The 20,606-nt window shown below is 47.9% G+C and overlaps 1 protein-coding gene across 1 annotated transcript in view; it reads left to right on the top strand.

Moving 5' to 3' along the window:
- LOC138800588 (uncharacterized) overlaps positions 1-19,518 on the top strand; it is a 29,762-nt gene extending 10,244 nt beyond the window's left edge. Inside the window, exons 3-4 of the mRNA XM_069982373.1 lie at positions 2,594-2,667; positions 18,979-19,518. Of these exons, the coding sequence (XP_069838474.1) occupies positions 2,594-2,667; positions 18,979-19,370 (466 nt within the window). The 3' untranslated portion in view covers positions 19,371-19,518. The remainder of the gene's footprint in view (positions 1-2,593; positions 2,668-18,978) is intronic.
- Positions 19,519-20,606: the final 1,088 nt, after the last annotated feature.

Below are 20,606 nucleotides of genomic sequence, written 5' to 3'. Positions count from 1 at the left end.
GGTCATTATTATTATTATTTCATTATTAATCATTTTCATTTTTTATCCCTTCATACCTTAGTTCTCCTATTCTATATATTATTATTTTAAGTAATTTTTATCTCTTAATATTTTGTTTCATCTTTGTTATCTTACCTCTTGTTCACACACAACGCAACACATAGCGGTTTTTCTTAAACATTTTTTGCAGTTGTTGTTTTTACATCCTATTGTTTCCTTGCCTCTACACACATTTACCCGGCATGATATACACGTATTTATAGTATACAAGATGTGTGTTTTTTGGGAAGTGTAGTATGGACACATAGGAGTGCTGACTATATATATATGTAGAATTAGAAATGACTAAAATTGGAATTATATTTATAGTTACAGCTATTTACTCTCCTATGTATTCATAATTCTTTTTCTGATGTGTTAATAAGCAATTTATAATCATTTGGTCCATCTCTTATCTCTTTAGTACATTGTTCTAGTATGTTATTGTTATTAATTTCTGTATATATTTTGCAAAATGAATGTGCTAAAGTCTTGTGGCAGTACTTACTGCATATCATATGTTCATTTATTCACCTCCAAATTAGTGAAATGCACCTGTTTCGTTACGTGCTGGATCATTCGTTTCGCTTCGTTACGTGCTGGATCATTCGTTTCGCTTCGTTACGTGCTGGATCATTGTTTTCCTTGGACATAGTGGCACACACCAGCCAGGTGTGGATCCGCAGCACCAGAGAGAGCCAACAATCGCTGAGCTGATTACTTTTCTTTCACTTGAGTACTGTGCTCTGCCAGAATGTTGGAGGATGAGGTAGAATACTCAGAAGAAGAAGACAACCTGTGCCCGTGTATTGACCTTGAATTGGTCTTCACACCACCTTATGCCCACTACACTCAGCTGAACCTTCCTAGAGGGTGACACAGGCCCCAGACCTTGTTACCTGAGATGAGCAGAATGCTGAGGGTTCCCTGCTGACACCTGCACTGCGAGATAGAGTTTATAGGCTTACAGCAACTTTTCTCTATCTAGATCAGTTCCTAGCTCGTTGGCTTTTGTGGATACTGTCCTGCTCTGAGACACTCCTTGTTCTCGGCATGGGTTGAAGTTGTCTCTGGGGTGTCCTCTCCTAAGAAGAGTTTAACAGTGCACAGTGCTGTGTAGCGTTACTTGTAGGAAAGTTGTTAGCGGTGTACTGTCTTGCATCCTTCCCATACGGGATTCTGAATAAGACTGCACTGAGGTATGTACGGGGACCTGGCAGGGGGCCAGGGCCCAGATAGGACCACTGTGAAGAGCTATCTAGCTTGTGTCCTTCCTCCACAATGTCCAACACGAAAGACCTTTGCTCCTCCTCCACCCATGTGACTTACTTCCTCTCAGCATGTAAGGTGCGCTGTGATTGGGTGAAGAGTGCAACAGAAGAAATAAGGAAGGAGATGATAGGAAAGAAGAAAACAAGACTCCTACTGGTCAACAGCCTCAACTGACAAACAGAGAAACAATAACCCTTTACATCCTTCAGCTGTGCGGCTTCCAAATACACATACACAATACAGCGACATCTAGTGGCAAACTTTAGTACTACTTTTATCACCACACAAGTACAATAAGTACAGACTTGTATATATATGTAACAAATATGGTAGGACACAACAAATGCTTCTAGGAAAACATTGATACAGCCTATGTCCTTCAGCATTCAGGTTCGGATAACGTTGCCATACCCGAACATATTGACAGATTTGCTTAACACTATTCACAAGCTTAAGTGCTGGCATTCCAGGTCAATGCAAATATAGCTGTGTAACATAGCGTCCTGCCTCGTCTTTTACACAGTAATATATAAGATCTGGGCTAGAGATCACAGGTTGGGTGTAGGCCACCAGCACACCTAGGATACAAGGAGGGGGGTGGAATGTAGGAGGCCAAACCAATGGATGTCCTCTGGGGTCCAGGAATGTGTGGACGGGGCGCAGGGTCTGAGCAGTGTAATGAGGGCACCAGAAAGTAGTCACTGTTTTTCAAGTATGCACACTGGCTGTTAGTGTTGTATTGTGTGTTGGTGTAATGAGAAGTTGGGCTTTTTGTAATCTGTATGGCCGGAGCTCCGTTCAGGTTCAGGCCGGTATGAAGCAATCTTCCCTGGGAATGGGGAAGCGAGGAAGTAGGCCGGGAAGCACGGACCCACATGGTCTCACTCACCAAACGCTTATCCACCTGGGAAACTGCAGGGAGGAAGACCGGATGACAGGCCTTAGGGCAATGTGGTGATGGTCCGTATATTATCTGGCCGTATCTCAGCAGGTGTGGAGGTTGGTATGGAGGTCTGGAAAGCAGCAGGGAGGAGAGTCCCCGAATCCAATGCTTTTGCAGGCCGCAGGCGGATGTAGTGAGCGGGTAAGGCTGGAGACCCTGCAATTTGTTTCCTGGGGGATATGAGGGAAGAGATGTGACTTTGGGATGAGAGTTTCCTGAAAAAGGTGTCAGGAAGAGGAGCACTTGTCATCCATGTCTGCTCTGTTCTCTTTCCGTGTTCTCTGGCCACTTTAGCTGCTCATTTTGCATGGAAATTAATAAATATCCCTTATCTTGCAGCGCAAAGAAACAATTAGCTGCTGAGGAGGAGAAAGAACTGCAAGAGATTCTGCAGAAGGCCCAAAATATTACAGGTAAAGAACAGTCACTTACACCCAGTCCCATCCGCTCATATAGTCCCATAACAGTCCCTGAGCTGGAGGGGCTGTGTGATGGGAGCTGCAGGGGGGATTCAGGAGTTTATGTCAGCTTCACTGTAAAAACCTTCATTATATTATTATACTTTAGGGTACAAACCCACACACCGTATATGCAGCTTATTTACTGCTGTGATACGCAGCAAATACGCAGCAAATACGCAACAAATACGCAGCAGATTAGATCTTAATAACTGAACACAGCATCAAATCTGCTTCAAATCTGCTGCTTTTTTGCTGCGTATCTGCTGTGTATACGGTGTGTGGGTTTGTACCCTTAGTAACAAGAGTTCTAGACCCATCTCAATTGAAGAAACGCTGAGCTGCATCTAAGAGCGCCTTTACATAGAGAGATTTATCTGACAGATTTTTTGAAGCCAGAGCCAGGAATGGATTTGACAATTGGAGAAAATTTATTATTCCCTTTATGATCTGATCTCTGTTTATAGTTTGTAGCTGGCTTTGGCTTAAAAAAAAATCTGTCAGATAAATCTGTGTATGTAAAGGCACTCTAAGGCCTCTCTGTCTCTGTGAGGGCCTCATCCCCTGAAGCAGCCATCTGCAGGAGGATGAAACCTGCACCACTGTCCTCTAATGAACTGTACCACTGTCCTCTAATGTTCTGTACCACTGTCCTCTAATGTACTGTACCACTGTCCTCTCTAATTACTGTACCACTGTCCCCTCTAATATACTGTACCACTGTCCTCTAATGAACTGTACCACTGTCCTCTCTAATGTACTGTACCACTGTCCTCTCTAATGTACTGTACCACTGTCCCCTCTAATGTACTGTACCACTGTCCTCTAATGTACTGTACCACTGTCCTCTAATGTACTGTACCACTGTCCCCTGTAATGTACTGTACCACTGTCCTCTCTAATGTACTGTACCACTGTCCTCTAATGTACTGTACCACTGTCCCCTCTAATGTACTGTACCACTGTCCTCTAATGTACTGTACCACTGTCCCCTCTAATGTACTCTACCACTGTCCTCTAATGTACTGTACCACTGTCCTCTAATGTACTGTACCACTGTCCCCTCTAATGTACTGTACCACTGTCCTCTAATGTACTGTACCACTGTCCCCTCTAATGTACTGTACCACTGTCCTCTAATGTACTGTACCACTGTCCCCTCTAATGTACTGTACCACTGTCCTCTCTAATGTACTGTACCACTGTCCTCTCTAATGTACTGTACCACTGTCCCCTCTAATGTACTGTACCACTGTCCTCTAATTTACTGTACCACTGTCCTCTAATGTACTGTACCACTGTCCTCTCTAATATACTGTAACACTGTCCTCTAATGTACTGTACCACTGTCCTCTAATGTACTGTACCACTGTCCTATCTAATGTACTGTACCACTGTCCCCTCTAATGTTCTGTACCACTGTCCCCTCTAATGTACTGTACCACTGTCCTCTAATTTACTGTACCACTGTCCTCTCTAATTACTGTACCACTGTCCCCTCTAATATACTGTACCACTGTCCTCTAATGTACTGTACCACTGTCCTCTCTAATGTACTGTACCACTGTCCCCTCTAATGTACTGTACCACTGTCCTCTCTAATGTACTGTACCACTGTCCTCTCTAATGTACTGTACCACTGTCCTCTAATGTACTGTACCACTGTCCTCTCTAATGTACTGTACCACTGTCCTCTAATGTACTGTACCACTGTCCTCTCTAATGTACTGTACCACTGTCCCCGCTAATGTACTGTACCACTGTCCTCTCTAATGTACTGTACCAGTGTCCTCTCTAATGTACTGTACCACTGTCCTCTAATGTACTGTACCACTGTCCTCTCTAATGTACTGTACCACTGTCCTCTAATGTACTGTACCACTGCCCTCTAATGTACTGTACCACTGTCCCCTCTAATGTACTGTACCACTGTCCCCTCTAATGTACTGTACCACTGTCCTCTCTAATGTACTGTACCACTGTCCTCTCTAATGTACTGTACCACTGTCCTCTAATGTACTGTACCAATGTCCTCTAATGTACTGTACCACTGTCCCCTCTAATGTACTGTACCACTGTCCTCTAATGTACCGTACCAATGTCCTCTAATGTACCGTACCACTGTCCTCTTTAACGTACTGTACCACTATCCCCTCTAATGTACTGTACCACTGTCCTCTCTAATGTACTGTACCACTGTCCCCTCTAATGTACTGTACCACTGTCCCCTCTAATGTACTGTACCACTGTCCTCTAATGTACTGTACCACTGTCCTCTCTAATGTACTGTACCACTGTCCTGTCTAATGTACTGTACAACTGTCCTCTCTAATGTACTGTACCACTGTCCTCTAATGTACTGTACCATTGTCCTCTCTAATGTACTGTACCACTGTCCCCTCTAATGTACTGTACCACTGTCCCCTCTAATGTACTGTACCACTGTCCTCTCTAATGTACAGTACCACTGTCCTCTCTAATGTACTGTACCACTGTCCTCTCTAATGTACTGTACCACTGTCCTCTAATTTTGTGTACCACTGTCCTCTCAAATGTACTGTACCACTGTCCTCTAATGTACTGTACCACTGTCCTCTAATGTACTGTACCACTGTCCTCTCTAATGTACTGTACCACTGTCCTCTCTAATGTACTGTACCACTGTCCTCTAATTTTGTGTACCACTGTCCTCTCAAATGTACTGTACCACTGTCCTCTAATGTACTGTACCACTGTCCTCTAATGTACTGTACCACTGTCCCCTCTAATGTACTGTACCACTGTCCCCTCTAATGTACTGTACCACTGTCCTCTCTAATGTACTGTACCACTGTCCCCTCTAATGTACTGTACCACTGTCCTCTCTAAAGTACAGTACCACTGTCCTCTCTAATGTACTGTACCACTGTCCCCTCTAATGTACTGTACCACTGTCCCCTCTAATGTACTGTACCACTGTCCTCTTTAATGTACTGTACCACTGTCCCCTCTAATGTACTGTACCACTGTCCTCTCTAATGTACTGTACCACTGTCCTCTAATTTACTGTACCACTGTCCTCTCAAATGTACTGTACCACTGTCCTCTAATGTACTGTACCACTGTCCTCTAATGTACTGTACCACTGTCCTCTAATGTACTGTACCACTGTCCCCTCTAATGTACTGTACCACTGTCCTCTCAAATGTACTGTACCACTGTCCTCTAATGTACTGTACCACTGTCCTCTAATGTACTGTACCACTGTCCTCTCTAATATACTGTACCACTGTTCCCTCTAATGTACTGTACCACTGTCCTCTCTAATGTACTGTACCACTGTCCTCTAATGTACTGTACCACTGTCCTCTCTAATGTACTGTACCACTGTCCTCTCTAATATACTGTACCACTGTTCCCTCTAATGTACTGTACCACTGTCCTCTCTAATGTACTGTACCACTGTCCCCTCTAATGTACTGTACCACTGTCCTCTCTAATGTACTGTACCACTGTCCCCTCTAATGTACTGTACCACTGTCCCCTCTAATGTACTGTACCACTGTCCTCTCTAATGTACTGTACCACTGTCCCCTCTAATGTACTGTACCACTGTCCTCTCTAATGTACAGTACCACTGTCCTCTCTAATGTACTGTACCACTGTCCCCTCTAATGTACTGTACCACTGTCCCCTCTAATGTACTGTACCACTTTCCACTCTAATATACTGTACCACTGTCTTCTAATGTACTGTACCACTGTCCTCTCTAATGTACTGTACCACTGTCCTCTCTAATGTACTTTACCACTGTCCTCTAATGTACTGTACCACTGCCCTCTCTAATGTACTGTACCACTGTCCTCTAATGTACTGTACCACTTTCCCCTCTAATGTACTGTACCACTGTCCTCTCTAATGTACTGTACCACTGTCCTCTAATGTACTGTACCGCTGTCCTCTCTAATGTACTGTACCACTGTCCTCTCTAATGTACTGTACCACTGTGCTCTCTAATGTACTGTACCACTGTCCCCTCTAATGTTCTGTACCACTGTCCTCTCTAATGTACTGCACCACTGTCCTCTAATGTACTGTACCACTGTCCTCTAATGTACTGTACCACTGTCCTCTCTAATGTACTGTACCACTGTGCTCTCTAATGTACTGTACCACTGTGCTCTCTAATGTACTGTACCACTGTCCCCTCTAATGTACTGTACCACTGTCCTCTAATGTACTGCACCACTGTCCTCTCTAATGTACTGTACCACTGTCTTCTCTAATGTACTGTACCACTGTCCTCTAATGTACTGTACCACTGTCCCCTCTAATGTACTGTACCACTGTCCTCTAATGTACTGTACCATTGTCCTCTAATGTACTGTACCACTGTCCTCTAATGTACTGCACCACTGTCCTCTCTAATGTACTGTACCACTGTCCTCTCTAATGTACTGTACCACTGTCCCCTCTAATGTACTGTACCACTGTCCTCTCTAATGTACTGTACCACTATTCCCTCTAATGTACTGTACCACTGTCCCCTCTAATGTACTGTACCACTGTCCACTCTAATGTACTGTACCACTGTCCCCTCTAATGTACTGTACCACTGTCCCCTCTAATGTACTGTACCACTGTCCTCTCTAATGTACTGTACCACTGTCCTCTCCAATGTCCTGTACCACTGTCCTCTAATGTACTGTACCACTGTCCCCTCTAATGTACTGTACCACTGTCCTCTCTAATGTACTGTACCACTGTCCTCTAATGTACTGTACCACTGTCCCCTCTAATGTACTGTACCACTGTCCTCTAATGTACTGTACCAGTCCTCTCTAATGTACTGTACCACTGTCCTCTCTAATGTACTGTACCACTATCCCCTCTAATGTACTGTACCACTGTCCTCTCTAATGTACTGTACCACTGTCCTCTAATGTACTGTACCACTGTCCCCTCTAATGTACTGTACCACTGTCCTCTAATGTACTGTACCACTGTCCTCTCTAATGTACTGTACCACTGTCCTCTAATGTACTGTACCACTGTCCTCTAATGTCCTGTACCACTGTGTCCTCTAATGTTCTGTACCACTGTCCTCTAATGTACTGTACCACTGTCCCCTCTAATGTACTGTACCACTGTCCTCTCTAATGTACTGTACCACTGTCCCCACTAATGTACTGTACCACTGTCCCCACTAATGTACTGTACCACTGTCCTCTAATGTACTGTAGCACTGTCCTCTAATATACTGTACCACTGTCCTCTCTAATGTACTGTACCACTGTCCTCTCTAATGTACTGTACCACTGCCCCCTCTAATGTACTGTACCACTGTCCTCTCTAATGTACTGTACCACTGTCCTCTCTAATATACTGTACCACTGTTCCCTCTAATGTACTGTACCACTGTCCTCTCTAATGTACTGTACCACTGTCCCCTCTAATGTACTGTACCACTGTCCACTCTAATGTACTGTACCACTGTCCCCTCTAATGTACTGTACCACTGTCCCCTCTAATGTACTGTACCACTGTCCTCTCTAATGTACTGTACCACTGTCCTCTCCAATGTCCTGTACCACTGTCCTCTAATGTACTGTACCACTGTCCCCTCTAATGTACTGTACCACTGTCCTCTCTAATGTACTGTACCACTGTCCTCTAATGTACTGTACCAGTCCTCTCTAATGTACTGTACCACTGTCCTCTAATGTACTGTACCACTGTCCCCTCTAATGTACTGTACCACTGTCCTCTAATGTACTGTACCAGTCCTCTCTAATGTACTGTACCACTGTCCTCTCTAATGTACTGTACCACTGTCCTCTCTAATGTACTGTACCACTATTCCCTCTAATGTACTGTACCACTGTCCTCTCTAATGTACTGTACCACTGTCCTCTAATGTACTGTACCACTGTCCCCTCTAATGTACTGTACCACTGTCCTCTCTAATGTACTGTACCACTGTCCTCTAATGTACTGTACCACTGTCCTCTCTAATGTACTGTACCACTGTCCTCTAATGTACTGTACCACTGTCCTCTAATGTCCTGTACCACTGTGTCCTCTAATGTTATGTACCACTGTCCTCTAATGTACTGTACCACTGTCCCCTCTAATGTACTGTACCACTGTCCTCTCTAATGTACTGTACCACTGTCCCCACTAATGTACTGTACCACTGTCCTTTCTAATGTACTGTACCACTGTCCTCTAATGTACTGTAGCACTGTCCTCTAATGTACTGTACCACTGTCCTCTCTAATGTACTGTACCACTGTCCTCTCTAATGTACTGTACCACTGCCCCCTCTAATGTACTGTACCACTGTCCTCTCTAATGTACTGTACCACTGTCCCCTATAATGTACTGTACCACTGTCCCCTCTAATGTACTGTACCACTGTCCCTTCTAATGTACTGTACCACTGTCCTCTCTAATGTACTGTACCACTGTCCTCTCTAATGTACTGTACCACTGTCCTCTCTAATGTACTGTACCACTGTCCTCTAATGTACTGTACCATTGTCCTCTAGTGTACTGTACTACTGTCCTCTCTAATGTACTGTACCACTGTCCTCTCTAATATACTGTACCACTGTTCCCTCTAATGTACTGTACCACTGTCCTCTCTAATGTACTGTACCACTGTCCCCTCTAATGTACTGTACCACTGTCCTCTAATGTACTGTACCACTGTCCTCTCTAATGTACTCTACCGCTGTCCCCTCTAATGTACTGTACCACTGTCCTCTAATGTACTGTACCACTGTCCCCTCTAATGTACTGTACCACTGTCCCCTCTAATGTACTGTACCACTGTCCTCTAATGTACTGTACCACTGGCCTCTAATGTACTGTACCACTGTCCTCTCTAATGTACTGTACCACTGTCCTCTCTAATGTACTGTACCACTGTCCTCTCTAATGTACTGTACCACTGTCCTCTCTAATGTACTGTACCACTGTCCCCTCTAATGTACTCTACCACTGTGCTCTCTAATGTACTGTACCACTGTCCTCTCTAATGTACTGTACCACTGTCCCCTCTAATGTACTCTACCACTGTGCTCTCTAATGTACTGTACCACTGTCCTCTCTAATGTACTGTACCACTGTTCCCTCTAATGTACTGTACCACTGTCCTCTCTAATGTACTGTACCACTGTCCCCTCTAATGTACTGTACCACTGTCCTCTAATGTACTGTACCACTGTCCCCTCTAATGTACTGTACCACTGTCCCCTCTAATGTACTGTACCACTGTCCCCACTAATGTACTGTACCACTGTCCCCACTAATGTACTGTACTGCTGTCCTCTAATGTACTGTACCACTGTCCTCTAATGTACTGTACCACTGGCCTCTAATGTACTGTACCACTGTCCTCTAATGTACTGTACCACTGTCCTCTCTAATGTACTGTACTGCTGTCCTCTAATGTACTGTACCACTGTCCTCTAATGTACTGTACCACTGGCCTCTAATGTACTGTACCACTGTCCTCTCTAATGTACTGTACCACTGTCCCCTCTAATGTACTGTACCACTGTCCTCTAATGTACTGTACCACTGTCCCCTCTAATGTACTGTACCACTGTCCCCTCTAATGTACTGTACCACTGTCCCCACTAATGTACTGTACCACTGTCCCCACTAATGTACTGTACTGCTGTCCTCTAATGTACTGTACCACTGTCCTCTAATGTACTGTACCACTGGCCTCTAATGTACTGTACCACTGTCCTCTAATGTACTGTACCACTGTCCTCTCTAATGTACTGTACTGCTGTCCTCTAATGTACTGTACCACTGTCCTCTAATGTACTGTACCACTGGCCTCTAATGTACTGTACCACTGTCCTCTCTAATGTACTGTACCACTGTCCTCTCTCATGTACTGTACCACTGTCCTCTAATGTACTGTACCACTGTCCCCTCTAATGTACTGTACCACTGTCCTCTAATGTACTGTACCACTGTCCTCTCTAATGTACTGTAACACTGTCCTCTAATGTACTGTACAACTGTCCTCTAATGTACTGTAACACTGTCCTCTAATGTAATGTACCACTGAGAGGGAGAGGCGGCAGAACATAAGGCAGAGAGAGAGAGAGAGAGGCTGCAGACTGTCAGGCAGAGAGAGAGGCTGAAGAACTTCAGGCAGAGAAAGAGAAAGAGAGGCTGCAGTCCATCAGGCAGAGAGAGAAGCTGCAGTCCATCAGGCAGAGAGAGAGAAGCTGCAGTCCATCAGGCAGAGAGAGAGAGAAGCTGCAGTCCATCAGGCAGAGAGAGAGAGAGAGAGAGGCTTCAGTCCATTAGGCAGAGAGAGAGGCTGCAGTTCATCAGGCAGAGAGAGAGGCTGCAGTCCATCAGGCAGAGAGAGAGAGAGGCTGCAGTCCATCAGGCAGAGAGAGAGAGGGGCTGCAGTCCATCAGGCAGAGAGAGAGGCTGCAGTCCATCAGGCAGAGAGAGAGGCTGCAGAACATCAGGCAGAGAGAGAGGCTGCAGTCCATCAGGCAGAGAGAGAGGCTGCAGAACATCAGGCAGAGAGAGAGAGAGAGAGAGAGAGAGAGAGGCTGCAGTCCATCAGGCAGAGAGAGAGGCTGCAGAACATCAGGCAGAGAGAGAGAGAGAGAGAGAGAGAGAGAGAGAGGCTGCAGTCCATCAAGTTGAGAGAAGGAAAATGTAATAAAACCTGTATAAGTTGGTATTACTGCAAGTATACAGACCCCCCTCCTGTCACCATCACTATTGTCACAGAAGTTAGTGTGAGTCTTCAAACCAGTGTGATGCACCAGAAAAGCCAATAGCCAACCAATCAGATGACCACCTTTCCCGCCTCTTGCTGCAGCGTGCCGGGAGATTAAATTGCATTGTCTATCGCATAAGCTGCTGCAGCCGTGGCCGGTACGTGCCGCTATCTGCACAGGAGCTTTATACAGTGATACAGGGAACCAAATCAGCCCCACTGGGTTACATGGTTCCCTTTCCAATGTTATAAAGGGGTTTGACGTTATAAGGGGTATGATGTAATAAGGGGTGTGATGTAATAAGGGGTGTGATGTAATAAGGGGTATGGTGTAATAGGGGTATAGTGTAATAAGGGTTATGATGTAATAAGGGGTATGATGTAATAAGGGGTGAGATGTAATAGGGGTATGATGTAATAAGGGGTATGATGTAATAAGGGGTATGATGTAATATGAGTATAATGTAATAAGTTATATGATGTAATAAGGGGTATGATGTAATAAGGGGTATAGTGTAATAAGGGGTATGATGTAATAAGGGGTATGATGTAATAAGGGGTGTGATGTAATAAGGGGTGTGATGTAATAAGGGGTATGGTGTAATAGGGGTATAGTGTAATAAGGGGTATGATGTAATAAGGGGTATGATGTAATAAGGGGTGAGATGTAATAGGGGTATGATGTAATAAGGGGTATGATGTAACAGGGGTATGATGTAATAAGGGGTATGATGTAATAAGGAGTGAGATGTAATAAGGGGTATACTGTAATAAGGGGTATGATGTAATAAGAGGTATGATGTAATAAGGGGTATGATGTAATAAGGGGTATACTGTAATAGGGGTATGATGTAATAAGGTGGTGTGATGTAATAAGGGGTGTGATGTAATAAGGGGTATGATGTAACAGGGGTATGATGTAATAAGGGGTACGATGTAATAAGGGGTGAGATGTAATAAGGGTTATGATGTATTAAGGGGTATGATGTAATAGGGGTATAATGTAATAAGTTATATGATGTAATAAGGGGTGAGATGTAATAAGGGGTATACTGTAATAAGGTGTATGATGTAATAAGGGTTATGATGTAATAAGGGGAATGATGTAATAAGAGGTATGATGTAATAAGGGGTATGATGTAATAAGGGGTATGATGTAATAAGGGGAATGATGTTATAAGGGGTATACTGTAATAGGGATATGATGTAATAAGGGGTGTGATGTAATAAGTTGTATGATTGTAACGCCCGGAGTAGTGGATCCACTGGACCGGCACCAGCGATGGCACAAACCTCACCAGGGAGCGGAGTCTAAGGGGCCGCTGGTTTTCACCAGAGCCCGCCGCAAGGCGGGATGGACTTGCTGCGGCAGGCGACCCCCAGGTCGCTACCCCTGGCTTGGTTGCTGGTGACGGCAGGCGAGGCGTGACAGGAGCAGGTACTGACAGTGGCGTGTAAGCGTACCGCAGGTGACAGGCTGGACACAGGAACAGCAGAGAGACGGGAAGCAGGAACCAGGGACTAGGAGTAGGGACTGGGTAGCGGACAGGAATCAGGAACAAGGACTAGGGACCAGGTAGCGGACAGGTAACAGGAACAACAGGGAGCTGGGCCAAACGCTATGGGAAGCAAGTAGAGGCTCCAACACAGGGGACAGGGCAAGCTGGGATTTATAGGGAGTGATTGTGTGCAACTACCAATTAGGGGCGGACTGGCCCTTTAAATCTGAGACAGCCGGCGCGCGCGCGCCCTAGGAGGCGGGGACGCGCGCGCCGGCCGGCACAGACGGAAGGAGGAGCGGGACGAGGTGAGGCGCCCCCAGGGGCCGAACACACAGCAGCGCCGGGTCCCTGCACCAGGACCCCGGCGGCTGCCTGACCTGGATGGCGGTTGCGGCGGCGTCCCGGAGCACGGGACGCCGCCGCGGCCATGACAGTACCCCCCCCCTTTGGCCTCCCCCTCTTTCTAGCCTGCAGGAACCCCTTGATGAGATCTTTATCCAGGATGTTAGCCTCGGGTTCCCAGGACCTCTCCTCCGGACCAAATCCTCTCCAGTCCACCAGGAAGAAACGTCTCCCTCTGACAGTTTTCATGGCCAGAATATCTTTAACAACGTAGACGTCGTCTGAGACGGCTTGTGGAACAGAGAACGGAGACTGATCGGAGAACCGGTTGAGGACCACAGGCTTCAAGAGGGAGACATGGAAGGTGTTCGGAATCCGCATAGTAGGGGGCAGGCGGAGTTTGTAGGTGACAGGGTTTATGCGTTTCAGCACCGAAAAAGGACCAAGGAATCGGGGACCCAACTTGTAGCTGGGAATCTTGAGTCGAACATATTTGGCCGAGAGCCAGACTTTGTCACCTGGACGAAAATTCGTGGCAGGTCTCCTCTTCTTATCAGCCTGGTCCTTCATGCGTTCTGAGGCTTTGAGTAAGGACTGTCGAGTTTGTTCCCAGATCGACTGCAGGTCAGATAACAGCTCCTCCACGGCTGGGACCCCAGAGGATGGAGAGAGAGGCAGAGGAGGACGAGGATGATGCCCGTAGACCACATAGAAAGGAGACTTGCCTGTGGAACTCGAGTCCAGATGGTTATAGGAGAATTCCGCCCATGGAAGGAGGTCGGACCAGTTGTCTTGGCGGCTGGACACAAAATGCCGTAGGTAGTTACCCAGGATCTGATTGACTCTCTCCACTTGCCCGTTAGACTGGGGATGGTAGGCTGATGAGAAGTCCAGCTTTACTTGGAGCTGCGAGCAGAGGGCACGCCAAAACTTAGAGACAAATTGAGAGCCTCGGTCGGACACAATGTGAAGAGGAAGTCCATGCAGGCGGAAGATGTGTCGGAAGAACAACTGAGCCAGACGAGGAGCAGAGGGTAGGCCAGGAAGAGCCACGAAGTGAGCCATTTTAGAGAAGCGGTCCGTCACCACCCAAATAACAGTATTGCCCGCAGATGGTGGTAGGTCGGTGATGAAATCCATCCCAATGTGGTGCCAGGGATGGTCCGGGACTGGCAAGGGCAAAAGTAGGCCGGCAGGTCTTTGACGGGGAGACTTATTCCTGGCACAGACTGCACAGGAAGCCACAAAATCCTTGACATCCTGGAGGAGATTGGGCCACCAGTAGTGACGGGTGATCAATTGCCCAGTCTTTTGAGTTCCTGGATGCCCGGCCACCAAAGAGGAATGCCCCCACTTCAAGATGCGTCTACGGAGCGCGGGGCGCACATAAGTCTTCCCGGGGGGCAGTCTCTGCAGAGCAGAAGTAGCAACTGGTACTAGGCGGTCGGGAGGTATTATGTGACGAGGAGATTCCTCTTGCCCCATGACATCGGATGCTCGGGATAATGCATCGGCCTTTAGGTTCCTCTCGGCTGGACGAAAATGGATGGTAAAGTTAAACCGAGAGAAGAAGAGAGACCACCTGGCCTGCCGGGGATTGAGGCGTTGAGCCGACTGGAGGTAGAGGAGGTTCTTGTGGTCCGTGTAGATGTTAACGGGGTGTTTAGCCCCCTCTAGTAGATGACGCCACTCCTCCAGTGCCAACTTAATGGCCAGGAGTTCACGGTCCCCAATAGTATAGTTCCTCTCGGCAGGGGAGAAAGTCCTAGAAAAGAACCCGCAGGTTCTGGTCTTGCCTGCTGTGTCCCTTTGCGAGAGAACGGCTCCTGCGCCCACAGAAGAAGCATCGACCTCGAGAGAAAACGGCCTGGAGACATCCGGGCGGACTAGGGCAGGAGCAGAGGCAAAGGCAGACTTGAGGCTATTGAAGGCTTGTTCGGCCTCAGGAGGCCAACGTCTGGGGTCCGCCTTCTTTTTAGTGAGAGCCACGATGGGTGCGACCAGGGTAGAAAAGTGAGGGATGAATTGCCGATAATAGTTGGCGAATCCAAGGAAACGCTGGATTGCTCTAAGTCCCACAGGGCGTGGCCATTGGAGGACAGCTGAGAGCTTGGCCGGGTCCATTTGTAGACCCTGGTCGGAGACGATATAGCCAAGAAATGGAAGACTGCGCTGATGGAAAACACACTTTTCAAGCTTGGCGTATAAATGGTTGGCCCGTAGTCTTCGGAGGACCTGACGCACTTGTGCCACATGAGTCTGCTGATCCGGGGAGAAGACCAAAATGTCGTCCAAATAGACAATGACGCAGACATAGAGGAGGTCTCGGAAGATGTCGTTCACGAATTCCTGGAAGACCGCTGGAGCATTACATAGGCCGAATGGCATGACCAGGTATTCGTAGTGCCCATCTCTGGTGTTGAAAGCGGTCTTCCATTCGTCTCCTTTACGAATACGGATCAAGTTATACGCTCCCCTGAGATCCAGCTTGGAGAAGATCTTAGCTCCACGAAGACGGTCGAATAGTTCAGGAATAAGGGGAAGAGGATAGCGGTTTTTAACAGTCACCTTATTCAAGCCCCGGTAGTCTATGCATGGGCGAAGGGAACCGTCCTTCTTCTGGACAAAGAAGAATCCTGCGCCAGCGGGAGACGTGGATTTACGAATGAAGCCCTTTTGTAAGTGCTCCCGGATGTAGGAGGACATGGCTTCAGTCTCGGGCACAGAGAGAGGGTATACCCGACCACGTGGAGGAGATGCCCCGGGAAGAAGGTCTATAGGGCAATCATAGACCCGATGAGGTGGTAGAGAGTCCGCCTCCTTGGCCGAGAAAACATCACCGAAATCTTGGTAGTCCTCTGGTAGACCGGCTAGAGGCTTGTCATTAGCAGGAGACCTCGTAGAGCACTTGGGTTGAGGAGATCTCAGACACCGGTTATGACAGTCCTGGCCCCAGCTGAGAACCTCCCCAGTTCTCCAGTCCAGCTTAGGGGCATGAAATTGCAGCCAAGGAAGGCCCAGCAGGATGTTAGAGGAGGAATGGCTCAAGACATAGAAGGAGATCCTCTCCTGATGTAAGGCGCCCACCCGGAGGGCTAGGGGTGCCGTCTGGCAGTGCACAGTTTCGGTAAGAATCTCCCCCGTAACCGAAGAGATAGACCGGGGTTGGGCTAGCTGGATCACGGGTAGCCGCCATCTTTGGACCAAAGAAGCAGAGATGAAACTGCCAGCAGAGCCAGAGTCGATGAGGGCAGAAGTCTGGAAAACTTGCCCTGTAGGTGTCTGGATGGAGACGGGTATAGTCAACCTTGGAGAGGTGGCATTCACACCTAGGGAGGCCTCTCCCACCGGACCTAGGTGCGAGCGTTTCCCGGACGCTGAGGACGTTGGGGACATCTCTGCCGGTAATGATCTGCACCACCGCAATAGAGACAGAGATTCAGCTCCATGCGGCGGGCTCTCTCATCAGCAGTCAGGCGAGCACGTTCTACCTGCATAGGGACTTCTGGAGGCGACTGCAGTATGGGAGCAACGGGACTCTGGAACACCGGTGCCAGCCGAGGAAGGCGACGGGGCAGGCTCAGTCGTCGTTCCTGCCGAACCTCCTCCTCTCTCTCGGAAAACCGGTTGTCGACTCTGGTAGCCAGTAGGATAAGATCGTTTAGAGAAGGAGGAAGATCGCGGGCGGAGAGTACGTCTTTCACTCGGCTGGAGAGACCCTTCTTGAAGGTGGCTATTAGGGCGGCCTCATTCCAGTCCAATTCAGCTGCCAGGGTGCGGAACTGGATGGCGTAGTCACCGACAGAGGAGCTCCCTTGTGATAGGTTGAGAAGAGCAGTCTCGGCTGAGGTGGCACGGGCAGGTTCCTCAAAGACGGAGCGAAACTCGGCCAGGAAGGCCCGGAGATTGGCAGCAACAGGATCATCACGGTCCCACAGTGGCGTGGCCCAGGCCAGAGCTCTACCCTCCAATAGGCTGATGATAAAGGCCACTTTAGAGCGCTCGGTGGGAAACTGACTACTTAACAGTTCAATATGCATTGTGCATTGAGTCAGGAATCCCCTGCACAACTTGGGATCACCTCCATATTTATTCGGGAGGGCCAATCGAAGTCCCGAGGTGGTTGCAGGTGGTGGTGGGCGCTGGCCTGTAGTATGCTGCTGTAGGGCGGCAGTCAATTGCTGGATTTGCTGCGACTGCTGCTGGATCTGTTGAGCCTGTTGAGCGACCACTCTGGCGACGTCACGGAGATCAGGCACCTCGCCGGGATCCATGGTTGGAGCCTACTGTAACGCCCGGAGTAGTGGATCCACTGGACCGGCACCAGCGATGGCACAAACCTCACCAGGGAGCGGAGTCTAAGGGGCCGCTGGTTTTCACCAGAGCCCGCCGCAAGGCGGGATGGACTTGCTGCGGCAGGCGACCCCCAGGTCGCTACCCCTGGCTTGGTTGCTGGTGACGGCAGGCGAGGCGTGACAGGAGCAGGTACTGACAGTGGCGTGTAAGCGTACCGCAGGTGACAGGCTGGACACAGGAACAGCAGAGAGACGGGAAGCAGGAACCAGGGACTAGGAGTAGGGACTGGGTAGCGGACAGGAATCAGGAACAAGGACTAGGGACCAGGTAGCGGACAGGTAACAGGAACAACAGGGAGCTGGGCCAAACGCTATGGGAAGCAAGTAGAGGCTCCAACACAGGGGACAGGGCAAGCTGGGATTTATAGGGAGTGATTGTGTGCAACTACCAATTAGGGGCGGACTGGCCCTTTAAATCTGAGACAGCCGGCGCGCGCGCGCCCTAGGAGGCGGGGACGCGCGCGCCGGCCGGCACAGACGGATGGAGGAGCGGGACGAGGTGAGGCGCCCCCAGGGGCCGAACACACAGCAGCGCCGGGTCCCTGCACCAGGACCCCGGCGGCTGCCTGACCTGGATGGCGGTTGCGGCGGCGGCCCGGAGCACGGGACGCCGCCGCGGCCATGACAATGATGTAATAAAGGGTATGATGTAATAAGGGGTATGATATAATAAGGGTTATGATGTAATAAGTGGTATAATGTAATAGGGGTATGATGTAATAGGGGTATAATGTGATAAATTATATGATGTAATAAGGGGTGAGATGTAATAAGGGGTATGATGTAATAAGGGGTATACTGTAATAAGGGGTATGATGTAATAAGGGGTATGATGTAATAAGAGGTATGATGTAATAAGGGGTATGATGTAATAAGAGGTATGATGTAATAAGGGGTATGATGTAATAAGAGGTATGATGTAATAAGGGGTGAGATGTAATAGGGGTATGATGTAATAAGAGGTATGATGTAATAAGGGGTATGATGTAACAGGGGTATGATGTAATAAGGGGTGTGATGTAATAAGGTGTATGATGTAATAAGGGGTATGATGTAATAAGGGGTATGATGTAATAAGGGGTGAGATGTAATAAGGGGTATGATGTAATAAGGGGTATGATGTAATAAGGTTATGATGTAATAAGGGGTATGATGTAATAAGGGGTATGATGTAATAAGGGGTATGATGTAATAAGGTTATGATGTAATAAGGGGTGTGATGTAATAAGGGTATGATGTAATAAGAGGTAACGGAGACAACTACACAGTAACGTTCCAAGATGACACGCAGTATAACAAGTTCTCATCACTCTGCTCCTAGGTCTGATCCCCACGGTGGTCATCACCCATAAGCTGAGCCGGCATCTAGCGGACACTCAGGAGAAGTTCCGGGGGATGGGAGCGGAGAACATAATCCCTGTGGAGAATTACACGAAGAAGGATCACCTGAAAACCCGGGGGAAACATGAGGGGGTCCTGAAGTGTCTGTATGAGATCATCAAGGATGTGGAGTTCCGGATGGAAGAGACAAGAGACCCCATCGACGAGAAGATCATGAGGAAGAGAATCCTATATGAATTTGCCAATAAGAGAGACCTGGAGAGAGTGCAGGAAAGAGAGATGAGAGAGCGCGCCAGGATAGAAGACCAAGCCAAGAAGGAGCTTGCTGAGGAAAGAAGAAGACACCCCTTCAGCTTCTTATGGAGAACATAGAATGAGCCCCCATAGAGTCAGCCCTCCTATGTCCTGCCGGAGGGGTCACAGCCCCCAAGTCCCCCGATACGTTCCCTGCTGTCACTGCCCTCCTGTAATAATGTCCTGGATATAATAAAGATGGATCTGAGATGGGAGATTACGGTCACTATTTGTGGTTCTCACTTCCTTCTTTAGTGTATGGGCTGTAAGTCACGTTTATTGGGACAACCGGCCGACAACCTACATTTTTTTTCAAGCTCACTGTGGTTGCTGACAAGTGGTTGAAAATAAGTGGAGTTTAAAGAGGAATTGCTGCTGATTCTGTGGGTTTGGAGTGACTGACTATATTGTTGTTTTTGTGCAATTGTGTGGTGTGTATTGCTGCAGTGCATAGATAGCTAGTGCCATAGTTGCTAGTTAAACAGGTTCAACAGTTTTTTTTTTTCTCTGGTCTGCTCTGCACCTGGGGGGGGGGGGGGTTAATTGATCTCAGGTGCTTAAATCAAGGCTCAGCGCTCACTGTGTGTGCTTGCTGACAAGTGGTTGGAAATAAGTGGAGTTTAAAGAGGAGTTACAAGTTGTGGTAAGTGCTGAATCTCTTTCTTTTTCACTGTTTTGTTGCACTGAGGATGATGGCCGGCGAGATGGAAGGATTCATTCAGTGCGCAGTCTGCCGCATGTACGCACAACTAGAGCAGGTGTTCCAGGGTGACGACCGCTGTGACAGATGGGAGCATGTTGCCCATCTAGAAGCTCGAGTTAGAGATCTGGAGAAGCATATTGCAACACTGAGGGAACTTGGCCACCATGAGAGGGATCGCTGATCACTGAGCAGGAAGTTAGTGGGGTAGTGATGGAGGGAGGTGATATAGATCAAGAGGCCCAAGTAAGTAGCTGGGTTAATGTAGTTAGAGGGACCAGTAAGGGATCCAAGAAAAGGAAGGCCACTTCTCCTACTATATGCCCAAGCAAAATTGCCAAGTTAGGTGATGATGCAAGGGCATCCGTGTCAGAAATGGCAGCTCTAGTGGAACCTGTTCTCCCTAACAGCCGGGGGAACAGTCCAACTAGTAGTGGGCGGGATGGTATTGTAGGTAGGACAGCTAGTAGTGGGGGGATGGTAATGTAGGTAGGACAGCTAGTAGTGGGGGGATGGTAATGTAGGTAGGACAGCTAGTAGTGGGGGGATGGTAATGTAGGTAGGACAGCTAGTAGTGGGGGGATGGTAATGTAGGTAGGACAGCTAGTAGTGGG

The sequence above is a fragment of the Dendropsophus ebraccatus genome, chromosome 9 (genome assembly GCF_027789765.1).
Source record: "Dendropsophus ebraccatus isolate aDenEbr1 chromosome 9, aDenEbr1.pat, whole genome shotgun sequence".
Taxonomy (NCBI): Eukaryota; Metazoa; Chordata; class Amphibia; order Anura; family Hylidae; genus Dendropsophus; species Dendropsophus ebraccatus.
Note: the sequence above shows the minus strand (reverse complement) of the source record. Positions and strands in the feature narration are given on the sequence as shown.